The 20,518-nt window shown below is 60.5% G+C and overlaps 3 protein-coding genes across 3 annotated transcripts in view; 1 reads left to right on the top strand and 2 right to left on the bottom strand.

Annotated features, from left to right (window-relative positions):
• AANAT (aralkylamine N-acetyltransferase) overlaps positions 1-20,518 on the bottom strand; it is a 282,598-nt gene that overhangs the window by 81,456 nt on the left and 180,624 nt on the right. The window lies entirely within an intron of this gene.
• The window catches only part of UBE2O (ubiquitin conjugating enzyme E2 O), a 102,661-nt gene that overhangs the window by 66,366 nt on the left and 15,777 nt on the right, over positions 1-20,518 (top strand). The gene's annotated exons all lie outside the window — the stretch shown is intronic.
• Positions 1,289-10,533, bottom strand: SPHK1 (sphingosine kinase 1). Its single transcript, XM_069872339.1, has 5 exons — positions 10,091-10,533; positions 4,504-4,653; positions 4,073-4,167; positions 3,699-3,814; positions 1,289-2,541 (listed from the first exon to the last, which is right to left on the bottom strand). Exons 1-5 carry the CDS (start codon positions 10,506-10,508, stop codon positions 1,779-1,781), a joined length of 1,542 nt encoding a protein of 513 aa, XP_069728440.1. The 5' UTR covers positions 10,509-10,533; the 3' UTR covers positions 1,289-1,778.

Here is a 20,518-nt window from a genome sequence, read left to right as displayed (position 1 = left end):
AGGATGGAGCTGGGCTCCCTGCAGCAAGTGGGGCCAGGACTGAGGAGAACAATCGTGCTCTTCTTTCCCGGCTCTGCACTCCTAATTGCATAGTTTGCAGATGAATAAATGCAAACAGTCACCACTGTTTGCTCTTCTGCTTTGTACTCAGCTCTGTGAATGAGGTTTAATTACTGTAATTTTATACCAAACTGGCCTGAGTAATCCGCCCCCGGGCAGGGACCTGTTGTGGAGCCCCAGGGGCACTGGGCTGCCTGGAAAGGGGGTGTGTGAGCTCCTTGTGTGTCCCCTACTCCCAGCAGCAAGCCAAGCCCTTCGGCTCCAATGCCCCCTTCCTCAAACCTCTTCTGTGACCCCTTCCCTGCCCTTGCTTGGAGGCCCTGAACCTTCCCCAAGATGCTCCAAACCATCCTGGTGGGGCTGAGCTCTCTGCATTCATAGAATCACAGAATCATTAGGTTGGAAAGGACCCACCGGATCATCGAGTCCAACCATTCCCATCAATCACCAAACCTTGTCCCTCAGCACCTTGTCCACCCGTCCCTTAAACCCCTCCAGGGAAGGGGACTCAACCCCCTCCCTGGGCAGCCTCTGCCAGTGCCCAATGACCCTTTCTGTGAAAAATTTTTTCCTGATGTTCAGCCTGAACCTCCCCTGGTGGAGCTTGAGGCCATTCCCTCTCGTCCTGTCCCCTGTCACTTGGGAGAAGAGACCAGCTCCCTCTTCTCCACAACCTCCTCTCAGGTAGTTGGAGAGAGCAATGAGGTCTCCCCTCAGCCTCCTCTTCTCCAGGCTAAACACCCCCAGCTCTCTCAGCTGTTCCTCATAAGGCCTGTTCTCCAGCCCCTTCCCCAGCTTCGTTGCTCTTCTCTGGACTCGCTCCAGAGCCTCAACATCCTTCTTGTGGTGAGGGGCCCAGACCTGAACACAGGATTCGAGGTGCAGTCTCACCAGGGCCGAGTACAGCTTCACCGCAAGGCCAAGCAGGGCAGCACCTGCACACCCCAACAATCGGGGCTGGTGACAGCGACGCCGTGTCCTGCGTCCCAAGCATCTCCTGGAACCGACCACCACTCCGTGCTGGTGCTGTGGCAGCACGGGGAGGCTCTTGGGCTCTCCTGGAAAAGCCTGTGGAGGCCTAAGGTTCAGCAGTTGGGTCAAGAAAGAGATTTGTGCAGCAAAAACTGGGGAGGAAAAGCTGAGCTGAACCCCTCCTGCCAGGCTGAGGGTGACGCCCGCCCTGCCCGCAGCCGGGAGCTTGGATTTAAAACCCAGGGGGGAATTTTTTTTTGCAAACGCTAGATATTTATTGCATTTCTCACAAGAATAAACTCTGCTTCTACTGGAAGCTTTGGGTAGAAACATTCTTAAAAAACAGTCAGTTTCTTCTATTTGAGATATTGGTCCTGACCATCCCTGGGGGTGGCACCGGCTCAGCGGCAGGGACACGGGTGACACCGCTCTGTGTGTCTGGGGAGGGGATGGGGCTGTGCCGGCGCAGCCGCCCTGGGTCGGGATCTCGTACCGGGATAAAACACGCTGGCATCTCATCAGCACCGAGTACCTGAGGGGCTCGTGGCTCGTTTTTAGGACGGCGCAGGTGGCTGTCCCAAGGGGGTAAAGCTAAGCACAGGGGCAAGCGAGGGGATGAGCGCCCGCAGCCCCCAAGAACTATTGCTATGGCGGGAGGAGAAGGTTCCTGAGTGGGACGAAGGCTCCGCTGCCCTCGTGCTGGGCCGTGCCGGCAGCTCAGCAGCGCGAGGGGCAAATCCGGCCGCTCAGGAGCCGCAGACGATGCGGCAGAGCCGGCTGTGGACCTGGCCCTGCACGGGCTCGCAGGCCAGCGCCTCCCCATCCACTGTCATGATGCCCGAGGCCACCCGCGGCTCCAGGCGGAAAGCCCGGACGGGGACGTAGCAGAGGTGGGGACAGTTCAAGTCCAGGTGTGTCCCCTTGGCCATGGCCAGGAAGATCCTGAGCAGCGCCACGCGGCTGATGCCGGCCTTCAGGTAGAAGAGGTGGATGCAGCCGTCGTGCAGCTGGGCTGCTGGGGCCATCAGCAGGTTGGTGCCCAGATGGGACTGGTAGATGGCGTAGACGGTGACAAACTCCTCCTCGGGGACCACCGTCCAGTGCTCTGGCACCGGCTGGGACAGTGGCACCAGCAGCGAGTCGGCAGGCAGAGCCGGTGGCGCGGTGCAGCCAGCTTGGCCGTCAGGGACAGGAGCCGGGGGGTCCCCGGGTGCCGGGAGGGTGTCCTGCTCGGGAACAATGGGCAGGTAGGAGAGGCGGCCCTGGTAGACGCGCAGCTTGGCCAGGCACTGCAGGGTGCCCACCGTGAAGCGGGCATTGCCCAGGCACCGGTACTTCTCGCTGTCAATGTCCACGTCTGAGATGAAGCCCCAGCCAAAGCCGAGGAAGGAGAAGAGGCGCTTGCCTGAGGCCGTGCTCAGCGAGACGAGGTCCATCTCCGTGTGCAGTCCCTTGCATAGGATGAAGGTGCAGTTCGTCAGCAGCTTCTTCTTGGCGACATGATCGTTGCTGCGAGGGATGGAGAAGGTGAGTTTGGGCAGGACCTGACTTGAGGGTCTCCCCTGCCATTTATAGAATCATAGAATCACCAGGTTGGAAAAGACCCATGGGATCACTGAGTCCAACCATTCCTATCAATCACTAAACCATGGCCCTCAGCACCTTGTCCACCCGTCCCTTAAACCCCTCCAGGGAAGTTCACTCAACCCCCTCCCTGGGCAGCCTCTGCCAGTGCCAAATGACCCCTTCCGTGAAAAATTTTTTCCTAATGTCCAGCCTAAACCTCCCCTGGTGGAGCTTGAGGCCATTCCCCCTCGTCCTGTCCCCTGTCACTTGGGAGAAGAGCCCAGCTCTCTCCTCTCCACAACCTCCTTTCAGGTAGTTGTAGAGAGCAATGAGGTCTCCCCTCAGCCTCCTCTTCTCCAGGCTAAACACCCCCAGCTCTCTCAGCCGCTCCTCATAAGGCCTGTTCTCCAGCCCCCTCACCAGCTTCGTTGCTCTTCTCTGGACTCGCTCCAGAGCCTCAACATCCTTCTTGTGGTGAGGGGCCCAGAACTGAACACAGGATTCGAGGACCGGTCTCACCAGTGCCGAGTCCAGAGGGAGAATAACCTCCCTGGACCTGCTGGTCACGCTGTTTCTGATCTAAGCCAAGATGCCCTTGGCCTTCTTGGCCACCTGGGCCACTGCTGGCTCATGTTCAGTCGCTGTCAACCAACACCCCCAGGTCTTTCTCCTCCAGGCAGCTTATGTGCAACCCTCACCCTTGTGCTGGGAGGCATCCCGGTTGGGTGGGGGCAGCTGCTGGGAGAGGGAAGGATAAACCAGTTCCTGAAAGAGGGAACTTAGCTGGGGCTGCTGGGCCAGGGCAATCCCAGCCCCAAGGCCAGCAGCAGGATCGGCTTTGCCCCGGAGTGGCTCCTTTGGGTAAAGCTGTGCCAAACTCGGAGCCTGGAGAGAAGGAAGGTGGGGGGGGGAGCTGGGGATGCAATCCAGAGTTGGCAGGGACCATCCTGCAGGGAGGTGGGGACCCAGGTGGGCACCACAGCCCCTTTCCCCTGGGCTGGAGCCACACGCAGCCTTTCGCTTCCCTCCTCATCCCCCATTGCCCCTGCGGTGGCTGGTGCGGTGCCGGAAGCAAGTGCCCCCGTGGCATCGGGTCTCACCCTGCATAGTAGTTGATGGAGGCAGCCAGGGCATTCCCGGAGCCCCCTGGCAGGATGCACAGCGGCTTCTTCATAGCATCTGCCCAGTCCGGACGCTCCATGAGCCCGTTCACCACCTGTGGGGACAGAGGGAGTTTGTGGCACCTGGAGCCAAGAGAGGAACCCAGCGGCCCCTGCCCAGCCCAGGGACATCAGAGCCCATGGTGCCCCCGGTCAGGGCAGGACTGAGCCCTTGCTCCAAGCCAGGTGCCGTCTTTCCTCTGCCCTTCCCTGCCTGCCTACAGGTCTGGAACGTTGGCTCCTGGCCCAGCCAGCCCTCTTCTCTTTTCTCTCTACCCATCCTGGCTGGGGCGATGCCCCACAGTGCCACTCACCTCATGCAGCAACCCGTCCCCAGACATGATCACCAATGTGTCCCACTGCGACAGGTCCTCATCTCGCACCTTCTCATGCGCGTGGTGGGGTCTCTCTGCAGAGGAAAACAGTCAAATGTTGCCCTCCATCCTGCTGCCACCCCCCAGCCAGTGACCCTAGCCCCACTGTCCCCATCAGGGTCCAAGCCGGGGCTGCAGGTGAGAGTCACTCCTGTCGAGTGCACCTCTGACCCCATTGTCACCGCCGCCGGTGACAGCCAACCCGTTGTCCTGTCCAAACCAGCCCCATGGGAGCTGCAGCTGGGGTGATGTGGGAGGAACGAGATCCTCAGAGGAGCCCGTCCCAGTGCAGCAGCTCCCAGGTAGGACCCCAGGAAGGGAGGAGGAGGAGGAGGAGGAGGAGGAGGCCAGGGAGCCACTCGTAGACTCACCGGTGATGAAGACGGTGGTGGCGATGTCGGCCTCGGCCAGCATGGGCTGTGCCACTGCCTGAAAGTCCTCGAGCGCGCGGCCAGCACCGCTCTGGGGGTTCAGCAGCACCAGCGCGCGGCAGGGCCGGGGCAGCACCCCATAGCTGTCACCTGGCAGGGAGAGAGACGGCTAAGGGTGCTGGGCTCACAGCGAGCTGGGGCAGCGTTTGCCACGGCCCCGTGGGAAGGAGAGCTGTCCCCAATCCTCACAAGCTCCCTGGGCTGCACCCTGACCCAGAGGCAATGGGAGGTGAGCAGGGGCAGGATCCTGCAGGGGCTCAGCGTGAGCTTTCCTGCAGTCAGCAGAGATCTTTTCTGCCCAGGCAGGAGCCCCACAACAACCCAACGGTGCCACAGCGGAACGGGGGCTCTGCAGCACCGAGCATCCCTGAGCATCCTAGGGCTGCCGGGTTCCACCGGCTGCACTTCAGGACATGTAGGCGAAAGAAAAGCGCAATCAAAGGGGAGGTTTCAAACCCTCAGCCCCTCCACACACAGAGGGACAAGAGCCAGGGGGACTCCAGATCCCAGTTCCCCACATCCATCCCAGATGGAGCAGGGCCAGGACAGACACCTGTGCCAGCAGACAGACGCTTCTGCTTCCCCTGCTCCCCGCAGGGTTTATGTTTCACACACGAGGGCCCCAGTCGGGCTGTAATTACAAGCCTGGCAGGTTCCTGCATCCCGCTGCCCCCCTGCCTGTGCCCCACACTAAGCCCTGCGAGGGAGGCACCGGGAGGAGGAACGATGCGATTGCAAACCAGGAGAGCTGACAGCAGGACCCCTGGGTGCTGCTTGGGCCCCCCCGAGCCCCAAAATGAGCAGGGCAACGTGCCTCAAGCTCCCAAAGCCCCCACCCTGCAGGGTGAAGCCAGTTTTGGGGAGGTGGAGGGAGGTCCCCACAAGCTCTGGAGCCCCTAAGCTGTGATCACGGCTGATGGGCGCAGGCGTTGTGAGACAGCGTGGGGGCTGTGCCTGCTGACTCAGCAGAAAGAGCTGTTCTGGCAGGAGCTCAGTCACTAAAGCAGATCATTTCCCAGCACTGTCCCAGGGAAACCCTCTCTAGCCCAGAACAGGGGTGCCGGGGGCAGCCGCCTACCTCCACCCTGGGCTTGTCCGCACGCTTTGATTTGAGCTGTTTGAATACACAGGCAGAGTTTTCACAGCTGAAACCCTTCCTGGCACCCACGCCAGGGACAGAGGCAGGGAGAAGGGAGCCTGGGGCAACGGAGGTTCCCACTGTGCCAACTCCCCTGGGTGACGCACAGCATCACACCAGTGACGGCCACGCCGGGGCTTCCCAGCTGGCTACCAGAGCTCCACACGCTGCCCCAGGGGGAGATGTGCCTGGAGGATCCCCTCTCAGTGCTCTGGTGCACACAGCTCTGCTGATTTTGATGCCACCAGGTTGATTTTCCACCCCTAGGAATGACCCAGTGAGGCTGTCACCCTCTGGGCCGCCTCCTTGTCCCCATGTCGGCTGCTTGGGCTCTGCCAGCGAGCTCCACGAGCCAGGGCTGAGCACGGGTCTGTGCGCTGGGCTGGCTCTCCCCAGCCCCTTATCAGTGGGTGCCAGACGCGAGAGGACCCATGGCCCTCGGGGGATGGGGGTGACACGCCACGAGCCAAGGGTGCCCCAGCTCGGGGTCAGGGATAACAGGCGGCAACACTGCCACAGCGCTGGCCCCGATCCCTCCAGGCTGGCCCCAAACCATCCCCTCCGCAGCTTCCCCAGCACTAAATATCCTGGCCGAGCCCCCCAGTTGTGCTCAACCCCCAGCTGCCAGGGGGCAGGTGATGGGGTTTGGTTTGGATCTTTTTGTCCCCCCAACCCTAGAGAGCACAAGGCACTTATAGAGCCTCAACAGAGCTTTTAAACCCACAGCATTTCTTATCAGCCACGTTGTTTCTACCGTGCACACAGAGCTGCAGCCTGAAACTCCTGCCTGGCTCTGCGGCTGCTGCCCCGGAACCCCGAGGGTCCACTCCTCGGCTGGAACGGGAAAGGCAAACCCTGCCCAGGGCACCGAGGGTGGCTGTGACTCTGCCATCAAGGGGGTGAATAGGAATGGGGACGCAATCCCAGTGTGGGACCAGCAGCACCAGGCTTGGCAGGAGCAGAGGGCACTGGTTCAGAGCCAGAGCCGAGCAGCAGCAATGCTCGAGCTGGGGGGACGCACAAATTTCAGCAGCATCCCTTTTCCTTGCACAATACCAACCAGCCCCTGGCATCTTGGTGAGGCTCAGCCACTTCCCGGCACAGCGATTGCTTTCAACCTCAAATGCCGAGCAGAGCAGACACTGAGTCAGCAGGAGGAAGGGAGCCCCTTCCTCCAGCTGCTGCCAGCACAGACTCCGCTCTCCCCCTCCACTCACACCCCCACCAGGGGACAAGTGTCCTGGCCACGCAGCCCCAGCTGCTCCGCCGTGTCCTCACATCCTTCTAGAAATTCCTTGGGCACAAGGAGCGAGCTGCCAGGCTGGCGGGGGACAGGGCTGTCCTGCCCAGTGACCCAGCTGGCGTGAGGCTGGGACGTGCCCGCTGCGTCCCCTCTCTGCAGAAGAAGGGGACAAGCACAGCGAGGGGGTCGTGACGGGGACAGGTCTCGCTCGCCGCCGACACACCACAATCCCACAGCCTCGGCAGCCCAATGGCAACTTTCTCCCGCAGCCGGGACCTGGAGCTGCCCAGCGGGACACAAGCCCAAGGGTGGTTCGCTCCCTCCCGGCTGCGACACTTCCCCCACGCGCTCTGGGCAGCTCCAGCTTCGTGGCTGTTCTCTGCCAAGGGCATTCATTTTACCCCTTGGGGTGAAATAAGGAGGGATGCTTATTTCCCTCAGCTCTTCCCCCCACCTGCAGCTCTCCATCGGGCTTTTCACAGAATCATAGAATCACCAGGTTGGAAAAGACCCACTGGATCACCGAGTCCAACCATTCCCATCAATCACTAAACCTTGTCCCTCAGCGCCTCGTCCACCCGTGCCTTAAACCCCTCCAGGGAAGGTGACTCAACCCCCTCCCTGGGCAGCCTCTGCCACTGCCCAATCACCCTTTCTGTGAAAAATTTCTTCCTAATGTCCAGCCTGAACCTCCCCTGGCAGAGCTTGAGGCCATTCCCTCTCGTCCTGTCCCCTGTCACTTGGGAGAAGAGCCCAGCTCCCTCCTCTCCACAACCTCCTTTCAGGTAGTTGGAGAGAGCAGTGAGGTCTCCCCTCAGCCTCCTCTTCTCCAGGCTAAACACCCCCAGCTCTCTCAGCCGCTCCTCATAAGGCCTGTTCTCCAGCCCCCTCACCAGCTTTTACCCCAGAGGATGCTGGAGCTGAGATGACAGTGGGATGGGGTGGCTGGTGGTTCCCCAGTCCCCTCCCTGTGGGGACAGGATTGCTCTGCACGGACTCACCCGCGGTTTCCCTGCACGGCCTTATCTGTCCCGCACACCCCCGATGCCGCACGTGTGAGCGCAGGGTGTGGCGAGAGGCATTTTTTTTTTTAGCTCTGGCCCAAACTGGGGGAGGAGGTTTGCGAATCCTGCTGGTCTTCAGCTAGAAAAATAACCATAAAATCCCACATCGCCTGCAAAAAGGGCAAGGGTTTTAAAATGCTTGCAGTGCTACAGCTGCAGAGTTCAGGCTGGAAATAGAGCCAGGGAACTGGTTTTGCCTTCACCCCTTCCCACTGGATTTTTTATAATTATTATTCTTTAGGAGGAGCAGCAGAAAGTTGTTTTGTAGCTGCAGGTCATGTAAAAAAAAAAAAAAAAAAAGCTGCATTTTAAAATCCAAGCAGGGAGAGCTGGGCTAAATGTGATTTGACAGGATCCCTCCAACCGCATGCCTCTTAATTTCCAAGTCTGATCAGTGCGACCGGACAGCTAAATAAATGAAGTAGTGCATATAATTGAATCTCTGCTCAGACGTTCAAATATATGCCAGCCTTCCCAGCCCTGCCCGCAGGAGCTGGGGACCTTGGTCCCCAAACCAGCCGTTCCCCTTCCAGCCAGTGGCAGCTCCCGGGGAGAGAAGGAACCGAAACCCGGAGCTCTCCGTAGCACCCCGGGGGGTTCCAGGGGGATTCGCCTGCTCCCAGCTGACGGATGGGACCTGCCGGGTGCCTGGCTCCCATCCCGCCTGCGTCAGCACCGATGAATTTTTTTTTTTATTTGCTGTGGTTAATGCTGCCCTTCGGAGCGTTGCTACTTACGGAACCCACGCGATGCTGGGGGGGGCGTGCACCCCGTGGTGCCACCACATCCCTGCTGCCCCCTCAGTTTAAGGGATAAAAGCGGGGAGAAAGGCTGTGCACGGGGATGTCTCAGTGTCCCCCCACCCCGGCTGGGGGTCCAGGCGGCTCTGCGGGATGCGCATTGAAGCCATCCGTGTCCCCTGATCCCAAAGTGTCCCTTTGGGACTGTACCACCGCACCGGCTGCCACCCGGGTCCCCCTGCTGCCCCTCAGGGACACCCATCCCGTGTGGGGACGAGCAGGGAGCGCTGGTGGCTCTGTGGGGACAGGTAGGGGAGTGCTGGTGGCCCCATGGGGACAGGCAGGGTAGGCTGGTTGTCCCGCAGCCCCCACGGCTCTGGTGGCAGCGCAGCCGTCGGGACCCGCAGCAGATGGGGATGGGGGCGCGGGTCCACTGGGAGAGATGGGGATGAGGATGGACACACGGGTCCCGGGGCAGGACAGGGACGGGAACACGGGTCCCCCTTGCGGGATGGGGGACACAGGTCCCAGGGCGGGGAAGGGGGTGGGAGAAGGGGTCCCCCCCGGCAGGACAGGGATGAGGATGGGGACACGGTCCCCGGGTGCGATGGGGACAAGGGTCCCCCGGGCAGGATGGGGATGGGGACAAGGGTCCGCGGGCAGGACAGGGGGCGTGGGCCCCTGGACAGGGACGGGGAAGGGGATGGGGATGGGGGGGCGCGGGTTTCCTGGGCGGGATGAGGATGGGGATGGAGACACGGGTCCCACGCGTAGGATGGGGATGAAGAGACGGGTCCCAGGGCGCGATGGAGACGGGGACAAGGGTCCTCGAATGGGACAGGGTAGGGGACACGGTCCCCTAGGCAGTGATGGGGATGGGGACACAGGTCCTCGGGTGGGACGGAGGTGGGGGCAAGGGTCCTGGGGCGGGACGGGGATAGGGGCAAGGGTCCCAGGGCGGGACGGGGCTGGGGACACGAGTCCCAGGGCGGGATGGGGATGGGGACAAGGGTCCCCGTGCGGGATGGGGATGGGGACAAGGGTCCCCGTGCGGGATGGGGATGTGGACACGAGTCCCAGGGCGGGATGGGGATGGGGACAAGGGTCCCCGTGCGGGATGGGGATGTGGACACGAGTCCCAGGGCGGGATGGGGACAAGGGTCCCCGTGCGGGATGGGGATGGGGACAAGGGTCCCGGGGCGGGATGGGGACAAGGGTCCCCGTGCGGGATGGGGATGGGGACAAGGGTCCCCGTGCGGGATGGGCATGGCGACACGAGTCCCAGGGCGGGATGGGGACAAGGGTCCCGGGGCGGGCGGGCTGGGGGGCGCGGGTCCCTCACCGTGGCGCCGGGGCAGGGCGGGCAGGGCGAGCTGTCGGATGCGGCGGCTCCAGGCCTGGGCGACGCGCAGGTTGGTGTCGGCGTCGGGTCCGAGCGAGACGCGGAAGACGCGCTCGACGCGCTGTCGGGAGGGCGCTGCCCAGCGCGGCCCGCGGAGCGGGTACAGCACGAGGGAGAAGGCGGCGGCGGCGGCGGCGGCGGGGAAGGCGTCGGAGCCCACGCAGTCGGCCAGGCGGAGCGAGGCGTCGGGCGAGGAGCCCCGCGGCGAGCAGCCCCCGGCCCGCCGCACCCGCAGCTCCGTCGCCGTCAGCGCCAGCGCGCACGGAGCCCCGCCGGGGGCCGCCCCGGCCCCGAAAACGCCCTGCAGCAAGACGGGGCCCCCCCCGGGCTCCGGGGGAGCGCGGCGACCGGCCGCCATCCCGGCTGCTCGCTGCTGACACCCGCCGCGCCGGCCGGCAATGGCAGCGAGCGCCCGGGAGGAGGAGGAGGAGGAGAAGGGACGGGGCGCCCCCCGCTCCCCGCCCCGCGCCCTGACTCAGTTTCCCCGAGCGCCGCCCCGCAGCCGGGGGGTCCGCTCTGCTGGCACCGGGGCAGGGGAGGAGGGTGGTGGCACCGGGGGGACGGGCAAGGAGCGCTGGTGGCCACCTGGGGACGGGCTGGGGGTGCTGGTGGCTCCGTGGGATGGGAAGGGAACGCTGGTGGCCACCTGGGGACAGCCAGAGAGAGCTGGTGGCTCCGTGGGGAGAGGCATGGAAGGCTGGTGGCTCCGTGGGGATGGCAAAGGAAGGCTGGTGGCCCCATGGAGACAGGAAGGAAACGCTGGTGGCCACCTGGGGACAGGCAGGGAGGGCTGGTGACCCCGTGGGGACGGGCAACGAAAGCTGGTGTCCCCGTGGGGATGGGCAAGGAACGCTGGTGGCCACCTGGGGACAGGCAGAGAGAGCTGGTGGCACCATGGGGATGGGAAGGGAACGCTGGTAGCCCTGAGGGATGGGCAAGGAAAGCTGGTGGTCCCATGGGGAGAAGAAAAGAACACTGGTGGCCACGTGGGGATGGGCAAGGAAAGGTGGTGGCCACATGGGGATGGGCAAGGAACACTGGTGGCCACCTGGGGACAGGCAGGGAGGGCTGGTGACCCCATGGGGACGGGCACGGAAAGATGGTGTCCCCGTGGGGATGGGCAAGGAACACAGGGGGCCACCTGGGGATAGTCAGAGAGAGCTGGTGGCACCATAGGGATGGGCACAGAGGGCTGGTGGCTCCATGGGGATGGGCAATGAAAGCTGGTGTCCCCGTGGGGATGGGCAAGGAATGCTTGTGGCCATCTGGGGATAGGCAGAGAGAGCTGGTGGCACCGTGGGGACAGGCAAGGAAATCTGGTGGCTCCGTGGGGATGGCAAAGGAAAGCTGGTGGCCCCATGGAGACAGGAATGGAACGCTGGTGGCCACCTGGGGACAGGCAGGGAGGGCTGGTGGCCCCATGGGGGCAAGTATGGAGAGCTGATGGCACCATAGGGACAGGCAAGGAAAGCTAGTGGCAGCCTGGGAACAGACAGGGAGTGCTGGTGGCACCATGGGGATGGAAAGGGAATGCTGGTAGCCCTGTGGGATGGGCAAGGAAAGCTGGTGGTCCCATGGGGAGAGGAAAAGAACACTGATGGCCACATGGGAATGAACAAGGAAAGGTGGTGGCCACGTGGGGTCAGGCAGAGAGCTGGTGGTCCTGTGGGGATGGGCAATGAAAGCTGGTGGCCCCATGGGGAGGGGAAAGGAACACTGGTGGCCCCATAGGGAGCATTTAATGTGGTTTCTGCATCTTTCCAAGGAAAGAGGAGCAGAGCGGGTGCCTAGAGAAATGAAGGAAGAGGAGGGCAGACAGCGAGGGACACCCCTGGGAGGGAGGATGGAGAAGGACCTTGTCCCGCCCATCGCTGATAGCTCAACATCAGGTATCTGATGGGCTGTAATGCACAGGGACCTGGACAGGCTGGAGAAGTGAGCCTGTGCGAACCTCATGAGGCTCAGCAAGGCCAAGTGAAAGGTCCTACACCAGGGTCGGGGCAATCCCCAGTGTCGATACAGACTGGGGGATGATGTGATTGAGAGCAGCTCTGTGGAGGACTTGGGGTGCTGGTTGATGAAAAGATCGACCTGAGCCAGCAATGAGCGCTCACAGCCCAGAAGGCCAAATGTGTCCTGGGCGGCATCAAAAGCAGCGTGGCCAGCAGGGCAAGGGAGGGGATTCTGCCCCTCTGTTGCTCTCTTGTGAGACCTCATCTGGAGTATTGTGTCCAGCTCTGGAATCCTCAACATGAGAAGGACATGGAGGTGTTGGAACGGGTCCAGAGAAGGCTACAAGGATGACCCAAGGGCTGGAGCACCTCCTGTACAAGGCCAGGCTGAGATCGTTTGGCTTGTTCAGCCTGGAGAAGAGAAGGCTCCGAGGAGATATTATAGTGACCTTCCAGTACCTGAAGGGACTATGAGAAAGCTGGGGAGGGACTGTTCACAAAGGCTTGGAGCAATAGGACAAGGGGCAATAGGTATAAACTGGAGAGGGGCAGATTTAGACTAGACATAAGGAGGAATTTCTTCACCATGAGGGTGGTGAGACACTGGCCCAGGTTGCCCAGAGCAGTGGTGGCTGCTCCATCCCTGGAGGTGTTCAAGGCCAGGTTGGATGGGGCTTGAGCAGCCTGATCCAGTGGGAGGTGTCCCTGCCCATGGCAGGGGGATTGGAACTGTATGATCTTTAAGGTCCTTTCCAACCCAAACTATTCTATGATTCTATGATTCTCTCTGTGGTTGGGAGGGTGCCGCGGAGCATGGAGCCCCATATAGAGATGGGGCTGTCCAGTGCATGCCACCTCGGGGCACACAGCACTGGGGATGGAGCCCAGGGACCAGTTTGGAGGGTCCCAGCACAGCTGGGAGCTTCTCCGTTCCTACAGCAGCTGGCAGTGTCACCAATGGCAGCTTTTGATCATGACAGGACTGATCTTACCCTCCAAAGGAGCTGCTGGGCTCCGAGGGTCTGATCCAGTTCAATAAGGATTTTTTTTGCCAACCAGTTACCACAGATATAGCTCTGCTCCATGTGCTCCAGGTGGCTCTTTGCTCTCCTGAGGCTCTAACCAAAGTGGCGCTGAGCCTCTGCTTGGGGAAGTGGGAGATAAGCACCCAGACAAGTGCTGTGGGAATAATAAGGCAGGCAGAGAGGTGCCCCACTCCTCCCTCTGCCTCCCCTGGCCTTCCTCACCCCTTCCTCATCCCTCAGACCACTCTTTGTGGCAGAGCCCACACAGGTTTTGCACACTCTGTGCTGCCGGGCTTTCAGCATCCTCAGACCCCACAACACTGAGCTCACACCTCAGGGAGGCACCACTCTTCGCACTCACAGCAGTTTAATTAGCAGTGAGCCCTCAGCCCTCTTCTGTCCCCAATTAAACCCATTGGAACCAGCCAAAAATTGCAGGGAGGACACAGGATGACCAGCTGGGTGGATAACACAGTGGAGTCTTGCTTTCCCAGTGACCTAAAACTAGAGCCAAGGTGTCATGATATGGAAGTTTGCCCTTTCCGGAAAGGCTTCCCTGGGCGCTATAGGTTTAGAGAGATGCTTGGAGGAGGAGGTGGGGGAAAACCTGTTCCCAGCCGTTTGCTGGCTGATGCTTTCAGCTGGGGAATTGCGGCACCCACGGCTGATTCTGAGTGAGATTTGGGCACGGCTGCTTCCCTGGGCGCTGCCGTGCTGAGGCCTGGTGTTTGTAAACAGTCCCGAGGTCCTCGGCAAGGTGTCAGAGGAGGAAATAGCTGGATGCTGGGGTGTGCAGTCTCCTGACCTGCCTCTCACCCCTTTAAGTGACTAACCCGTGCCCGATTTCCACTCAGGAAGGCACGAGATGTGGTGGGAGGATGTGAGAGCAGCTGTCACACCGCTCCCAGCAGGTGCCATGGGGCAATGGGGCTTCTCTGACCTCACTGCGCTGCATCCATCTGTGGCTCCGTGCTGCAGGGATCCCCTTCAACCTGTGCTTTAAACAGGAGGTGAATGTCCAGCTGGGCTCCGCTGGCCACAGCGTGCTGTGGGCTGGGGAGGGGGGCTGAGGGCAGCTTCATTACGAGCTGCCAAAGCTAGCAATGCCACAGCACTTGGGCGTGGGAAGGGTTAACGCACTGATATCCATGGCAGGGATGTCCAGGGCAGGGTGATGTGGCGGCTGCAGCCAGGTTTTAATCTGGTGGGAATGGGACCAGCACAACCTCAGCCTCTGTGATGGCACTTCACGCCCAGACAGAGCCTTTCCGCATTGGGGCTGCTCTATGGAGACTTCACGTGAGCCCATCCCAATGCCATAACACCCTTGGTAGATACCTGCTTTGTGCCACCACCAGCCTGGTGCCCATCACCGGCCCTGTGTGGGTCCCTTTGCTCTCCGCAGCCATGGGCTGATTCAACCCGGACCCTCATAGACACCACTTGTTTGCCTCTGGATGCAACGTCTGATGCAGAACTGGGATCACTTCCTTCACCGCTTAGCGCTGATAAACAGTCATTAAGGGCTGTCTTCATTATGAGAGACTTAACGAGCTCCCTTGGCCCAACAGGCAGCCTGAAGGGTGCTCAGCAGCCGTGGCTCCCATGACACCTGAGCGGTCAGGTGTCCGCTCATCAGGTTTGTCCCGATCGGCTCCATTCCTGGCTGCCCGGAGCTGCAGAGGTGTGGGAGGGCAGCGCAGGGATGTGGCGTGGGGCTGCGGCACGGAGCCAGCGTGCTGGTGGGGACAGCAGGTGGTAAATCAATCCCCCTGCCTCCTTTCCTACTGCAAAGGCAGCTCATCCATGGTGCAGGGTGTCCAGTCCAGCCGTGACCACAGAGGCCACCAGTCTCCCTTAGAGAGCAAACACCCCTCCAACTCCTGTCCTGGGAGGACCTGTGGGGTGTTCCAGACCCCACAGATCTTGGGGTGAAGGCTCCTATGCCCGGAGTGTCTCCAGGCTCACTGGAGAACGTGCTGGTTGCTCTGTGTTTTGGGAAACTGAGGCAGAAGCTGCAGACAAGGTTTGCCTTGAATTGTGGAAGAAACCAAGGGTTAAATGCAGCAATCCAACACATCCTCAGCTGCTAGAGAAGCTGGTTCCCCCATGGAGCTTATCCCGGGGAAGAAAGCAGAAAGGCTGGGGGCTTCCCAACCCTGCCATAACCCTTCGCTCCCTGGGTTGATGTATCCCAGCTGCAGTGTGGCCCGGAGGCTCGTTGTGCCAGGGCAGACCTGGGTGTGGGGGTCCCACTGCTCACACAGCCGCTACAGGCAGCCCCGGAGGAGGCGTGTGGAGGACATAACTGTGCTGCAGGATGAACTGCAGCGTTTTGTTTGGAGGCATGTGTCTCCTCCAGCTCCCTGCCCGTTCTGCTGCGTCCACCGGCAGCAGCCTGGGGACGGGAACAGGCAGGGATGCACTCATCCCCGATCCATCTCTTTTAGCACCGCTGAAGGTACATGTCTCAAGGTGGAGCCAGAAATAGCACGGCTCTGTGCTGCATTGGGGCTGGCAGGGCTGCAGGGTTTGGCAGGGGGACAGGCATCGACTGCAGCAGTGGGAACTTTCCAGCCAGTGCCTGCGGGAGCAGCCAGTGTGGAGATGGAGCTGTTTCGGGGCAGCCTGGGGACAGCGGCTCAGCCCCATTCAGCCCCTGGACAGGCAGCGGTCACCCTGCGACTCCCCGGGGAGGTGTTGGTGCAAACGGAGGGGACCAGTGCGGAGCACAAGGGGACAGAAATAATAGAGCTGTTTCCCAGAGGAGAGCAGTTGGGATTGCCTCCTGCCTAAGGTACATGAGCTGGGACACAAGTTTTGGGTCCACCACTGATTTGCTGCAGGACTCTGGGAAGTGAGTGCACCCTTGTCTCTGCCCCCATGACCAGTGGGCAGCAGGTATCGCCCTAAATGTCAGCCTCACGTGGGGCCCAGCGCTTGACCCAGGAGGTTTCTTTGCCCTTGAGGAGCTGGGGGTTAGAGCAGCTCCTAATCTCAGCCGGGCTCTGCAACGCAGCGTGGGCTGCTTCCCAGCCCCAACCTTTGGCTGAGCTCTCAGCGGCCACTGGCACAGCCCAGGACCACACGGTTTGCTGGGAAGCCCTGGGAAACACTCATTCCTCCCAGCTGACGATGTACTCAGCAATGTTTCTGAGGTCAGCCCTCCTCATGGTAACACTCCCAAACACCCCTGGAGAAGCTGCTGAGTCTGGAGTAACCACACACACCACTCACTCAGCTGAAAAGTCACACTGATGATCAGTAGTCCTGGCGTCAGAGGGATTGAGGCTGAAGTGCTGCAGCTTGGTCTCCCTCTTTGCTGCGGGAAGCCAAACTTCAAGCCGCTGCAGGGTTGTTGCCGCTTCCCCGTGGATGTTTCCTGCCACAATGTGAGCTCAGGCATTTTTGGGAGGTGAGTCACAGGCTGCAATGAGAACCACCTGGCCAGGCTGGGAGGCTCCATCCAGATCTTGGGAAGAGAGGAATCCCCACTGTGATGCTTGGCGCCTGCGGGCAGCATTCCCAGCGCAGAACTACTTATGGGGGACACAGCGTCCTACCACAGCCTCCAATTTCTGTCCTGGGGAAGATGGTTTACTGCTGCAGCTCCTATGGCTTCTCTTTTCTTGCTGGGCTAGAATCAGCATGTTCTGGCCACTGCACCCGGGCTCCAGGGAGAAATCTGGGAAAGAAGAAAGGGTGAAACTCAATCCAGCTCTGCAGGAAGCTGCCTGCAAGGGATGTCCCCTCCCGGCGCTGTATCAGTAGACAAAACACCCCCAAAACACCCCAGTATCCACAGGGCAACACTGAGACCCTAGTTTTCTCTGAGGAGCAATGCAGTACTTGGCAGAGCTGAGAAACTGCCCTCACTGGTTGCTGAAATTCAACATATAAGCCTGTTTCCTGTTAAAGGAACCTCCCTGGTTTTCCCTGCTGGGCTTTTCAATTTCTTGCTGTTAAAAACCCATGATCCCCTGCCCCCCCCCACCCCCCCAACATTACTCAACCTCCCCTGCTCAGCAAATAACTATATTGCAGCCAGTGAGTGAGACTGAGCCCAGGTAAGCCTTTCCAAAGGAGCTAAACCTGCTTTAAGCCGGCGCTGTTCCTCACCCGCCCTCCTAATCCTGCCTGGCTGATAATGAAATAATAAAGGGCTGCGGAGCCTTGCTCTCCACAGCTCTGTGGGGGAGGATTCTGCTGCCTCTGTACGCACCAGGAGCTGGGATATTAGTTACTCCCTAAGTAAACAGAATTGCTTCTTTCTTCTCCTTTGCCTGGCTGTAAAACCAGATGCGACCATTGGCCAGTAAAGCAGAGAAATCAGAGTCACTCTCTTTTCCAGAAGAAAGGTTGGTTGGTGCAGTGGTAAGAGCCACAATCGCTGCCCACTGCCCTGCTCGGGTTCCTCGGGGCTGATCCTAACCCTGCAGTTCCAACAGCCATCCCAGTGGGACCCACGGGGCCATCCCTGCGAGGCTGCTGGGCTCCTGTCCCCTGCAGGGACTAAGCTGGTGGCACCGAGGGGGAGTATCAGAAATGATAGAGCAGGGTGGTTTTGGGGCAGGACGTGTTGTTGAGCCCTTCTAAGGTGATGCCAGAGGTTCTACCCAACAGCAGAACACACAAACTCATTGCATCTCAGCCCCAGCAGCTGAGAGGGAGGTGACAACGTGGGCAGGATACACCCCCTGTGGCCAGGAACCCGGCAGGGCAGCGGGAATGAGGACCAGAGGATGGTGCCAGAGGACCTGGAGAGCAAAGCAAAGGCTGAGGGCACTCAAAGCGGCCACAGCATCAAACTTGGCTGGTGTGCCAAGGCTGCTGAGTGTGCAAGGCCAGCTGGCCCCAGGTGGGAAGGGGTTAAATAGCTCTACCTTCTCCAGCACACCTAAACCGTGTGGCAGGCCAGGAGGACAGGGCTTTAGAAGAGGAGAGCAGCAGCAACTCTGGGAAGGAACTGAGGTGAGGCTGAGTGCCCTGTGGTGTTGGGTCTTCATCCCCACCTTTGGGACACATCTCCCTGCTGTCCCCCCATCCCTTGGGGTGTTGCTGCTCACTTGGGAGCTGCTGTTTCTCTGATGGGTGCAGGAGGGACCTCGGGCAGCAGCCAACTTCCTACACATCGCAAAAATAGTCTGCCTTCCCCCGTTTTTTTCCCCAGCTTCTTCCTTTCTGAAGGACAAAGCTAGTAACTTGTGACAAGTGAAGGCTGTGGCATGGGCAATGTGACTGCTGTCAGATGACTGTGCCTTGCGTGCTGTTGCGGAACACGCATCTGTGCATGTGGCCAAGGGAGAGCCTGGCTTGGGGTTGGGGATCCTCACAGTGGGAGATCTGGGCCACCTTGACAAATAGATGCTGCTCATTCATCCCGAGCTGCAGGGTTATCACCAGCCTGAGGGTGAATTATCATCACCCTCGGTTGTGCTGCCTTCTTGGAGGCATGGAGTGTATCCCTGCAGCTGATGCTCTTAGCTCTTGCCTTGCATTACGCAGCCTTGGGGGAAGAAGGTTGGGTGCAAGAGTGGAACTAGAATAGCCCCTGCCAGGACGAGACATGGATGGAGGACCTGCAGGTGAACTGGAGATGTGCCAGCAACCCAGCAGGGATCACAGGTGGCTTTGGTGGCTGGAGAACAAGTCTTATGAAGAACAGCTGAGAGAGCTGGGGTTGTTTAGCCTGGAGAAGAGAAGGCCGAGGGGTGACCTTACTGCTCTCTCCAACTACCTGAAAGGAGGTTGTGGAGAGGAGGGAGCTGGGCTCTTCTCCCAAGTGACAGGGGACAGGACGAGAGGGAATGGCCTCAAGCTCCACCAGGGGAGGTTCAGGCTGGACATTAGGAAGAAATTTTTCACAGAAAGGGTCATTGGGCACTGGAACAGGCTGCCCAGGGAGGGGGGTGAGTCACCTTCCCTGGAGGTGTTTAAGGGACAGGTGGATGAGGTGCTGAGGGACATGGTTTAGTGATTGATGGGAATGGTTGGACTCGATGATCCAGTGGGTCTTTTCCAACCTAGCGATTCTATGAAAGCAGGGTAGAGGTGTCTAGTGCCACGCTGGATCTGCCCCCACAGCAAATGAAGGGGATGATGGTTGTGCCACTGCTTCCCTCACCTTGCCAGCACAGGCACCGTGGGGCATCTAGCTGCAGTCCACGACTCCGCAGTGCCTTTCCCTGTGGTTGTAGCCAGTCCAGGCAGGGCTACAGTTGCGATGATCTGTGCCGAGCTCTCTGGCCTAATCCTGCGGTGGGAGCAAACCCAAGTGGTTGGCGAGGTGAAGAGATACAAAACTTTCCATCCTGGTGCTTGGGAGGTGCAGCAGTGGCACACAGAGGAGACGCCGATGTATTGGCATCTTGTTTGCATTAAGGATGCTGCATCTTAAAGGCTGGAAACAATCCTTAATGATGTGTTTGCTGGAAGGGGACTGATGGTAACGCTGCGGCTCCCAGCTGAACATGAAATGTTTCTGACAGGAGCTACGGCCAGAGGCATCGCTGCTGTCACGTACCCAGCCCCGAGTGTCTGGGGGAGATGTCACTGAATAATGGCAGCGCTCACCCTCCATGTGCTGAATGAAGCCTGCTGCCACCTCCCTCCTCGGAGCTGGGAGAAAACCGGCTGGGAAACGGCGACCTTACAGCGCGGCTTAGAAACTGCCAGGAGAAACCTCTCCCTCTGCAGTAAACGAGGCAATCCTGGTGATGAAGGGGCTACAAGAAAGTGGGAGAGGGACTGTTTACAAAGGCTTGTAGTGACAGGACGAGGGGCAGCGGGTATAAACTGGAGAGGGGCAGATTTAGACTAGACATAAGGAAGAATGTCTTCACCATGAAGGTGTTGAGGCGCTGGAACAGGGAAGCTGTGGCTGCTCCATCCCTGGAGGGGTTCAAGGCCAGGTTGGATGGGGCTTGGGCAGCCTGACCCGGTGGGAGGTGTCCCTGCTCACGGCGGGGGTGGAACTGGATGATCTTCAAGGTCCCAGCCTTCTACCACTGTATGAAACGAAGGCTGCTCTCGCCCGCCGCGGTACCCGATGCTCAGCCCCGCCGGGGACAAGGGGGGCGGGACGGCGCTAATCGGACACCGCCTCAGGCACCGGCACCGCCCCCGCGGCGAGGCGGGGCGCTCTGCCCTCGCCCAAGATGGCGGCGGGGCGCTCTGCCCTCGCCCAAGATGGCGGCGGGGCAGCGGGGGGCGCTCTGCCCTTACCCAAGATGGCGGCAGGGGCAGCGGGGATATGGTCTCTGCCCTCGCCCAAGGTGGCGGTGGGGCGGTCTTTGCCCTCATCCAAGATGGCGGCCGGGGGGGGCGGTCGGTCTCTGCCCTCGCCCAAGATGGCGGCAGGACGGCGTCCGCCCTCGCCCAAGATGGCGGCG

Source organism: Phaenicophaeus curvirostris, chromosome 19 (genome assembly GCF_032191515.1).
Source record: "Phaenicophaeus curvirostris isolate KB17595 chromosome 19, BPBGC_Pcur_1.0, whole genome shotgun sequence".
NCBI classification, from domain to species: Eukaryota; Metazoa; Chordata; class Aves; order Cuculiformes; family Cuculidae; genus Phaenicophaeus; species Phaenicophaeus curvirostris.
The sequence above is the reverse complement of the archived record's forward strand: the minus strand, read 5'-3'. Positions and strand labels throughout refer to the sequence as shown.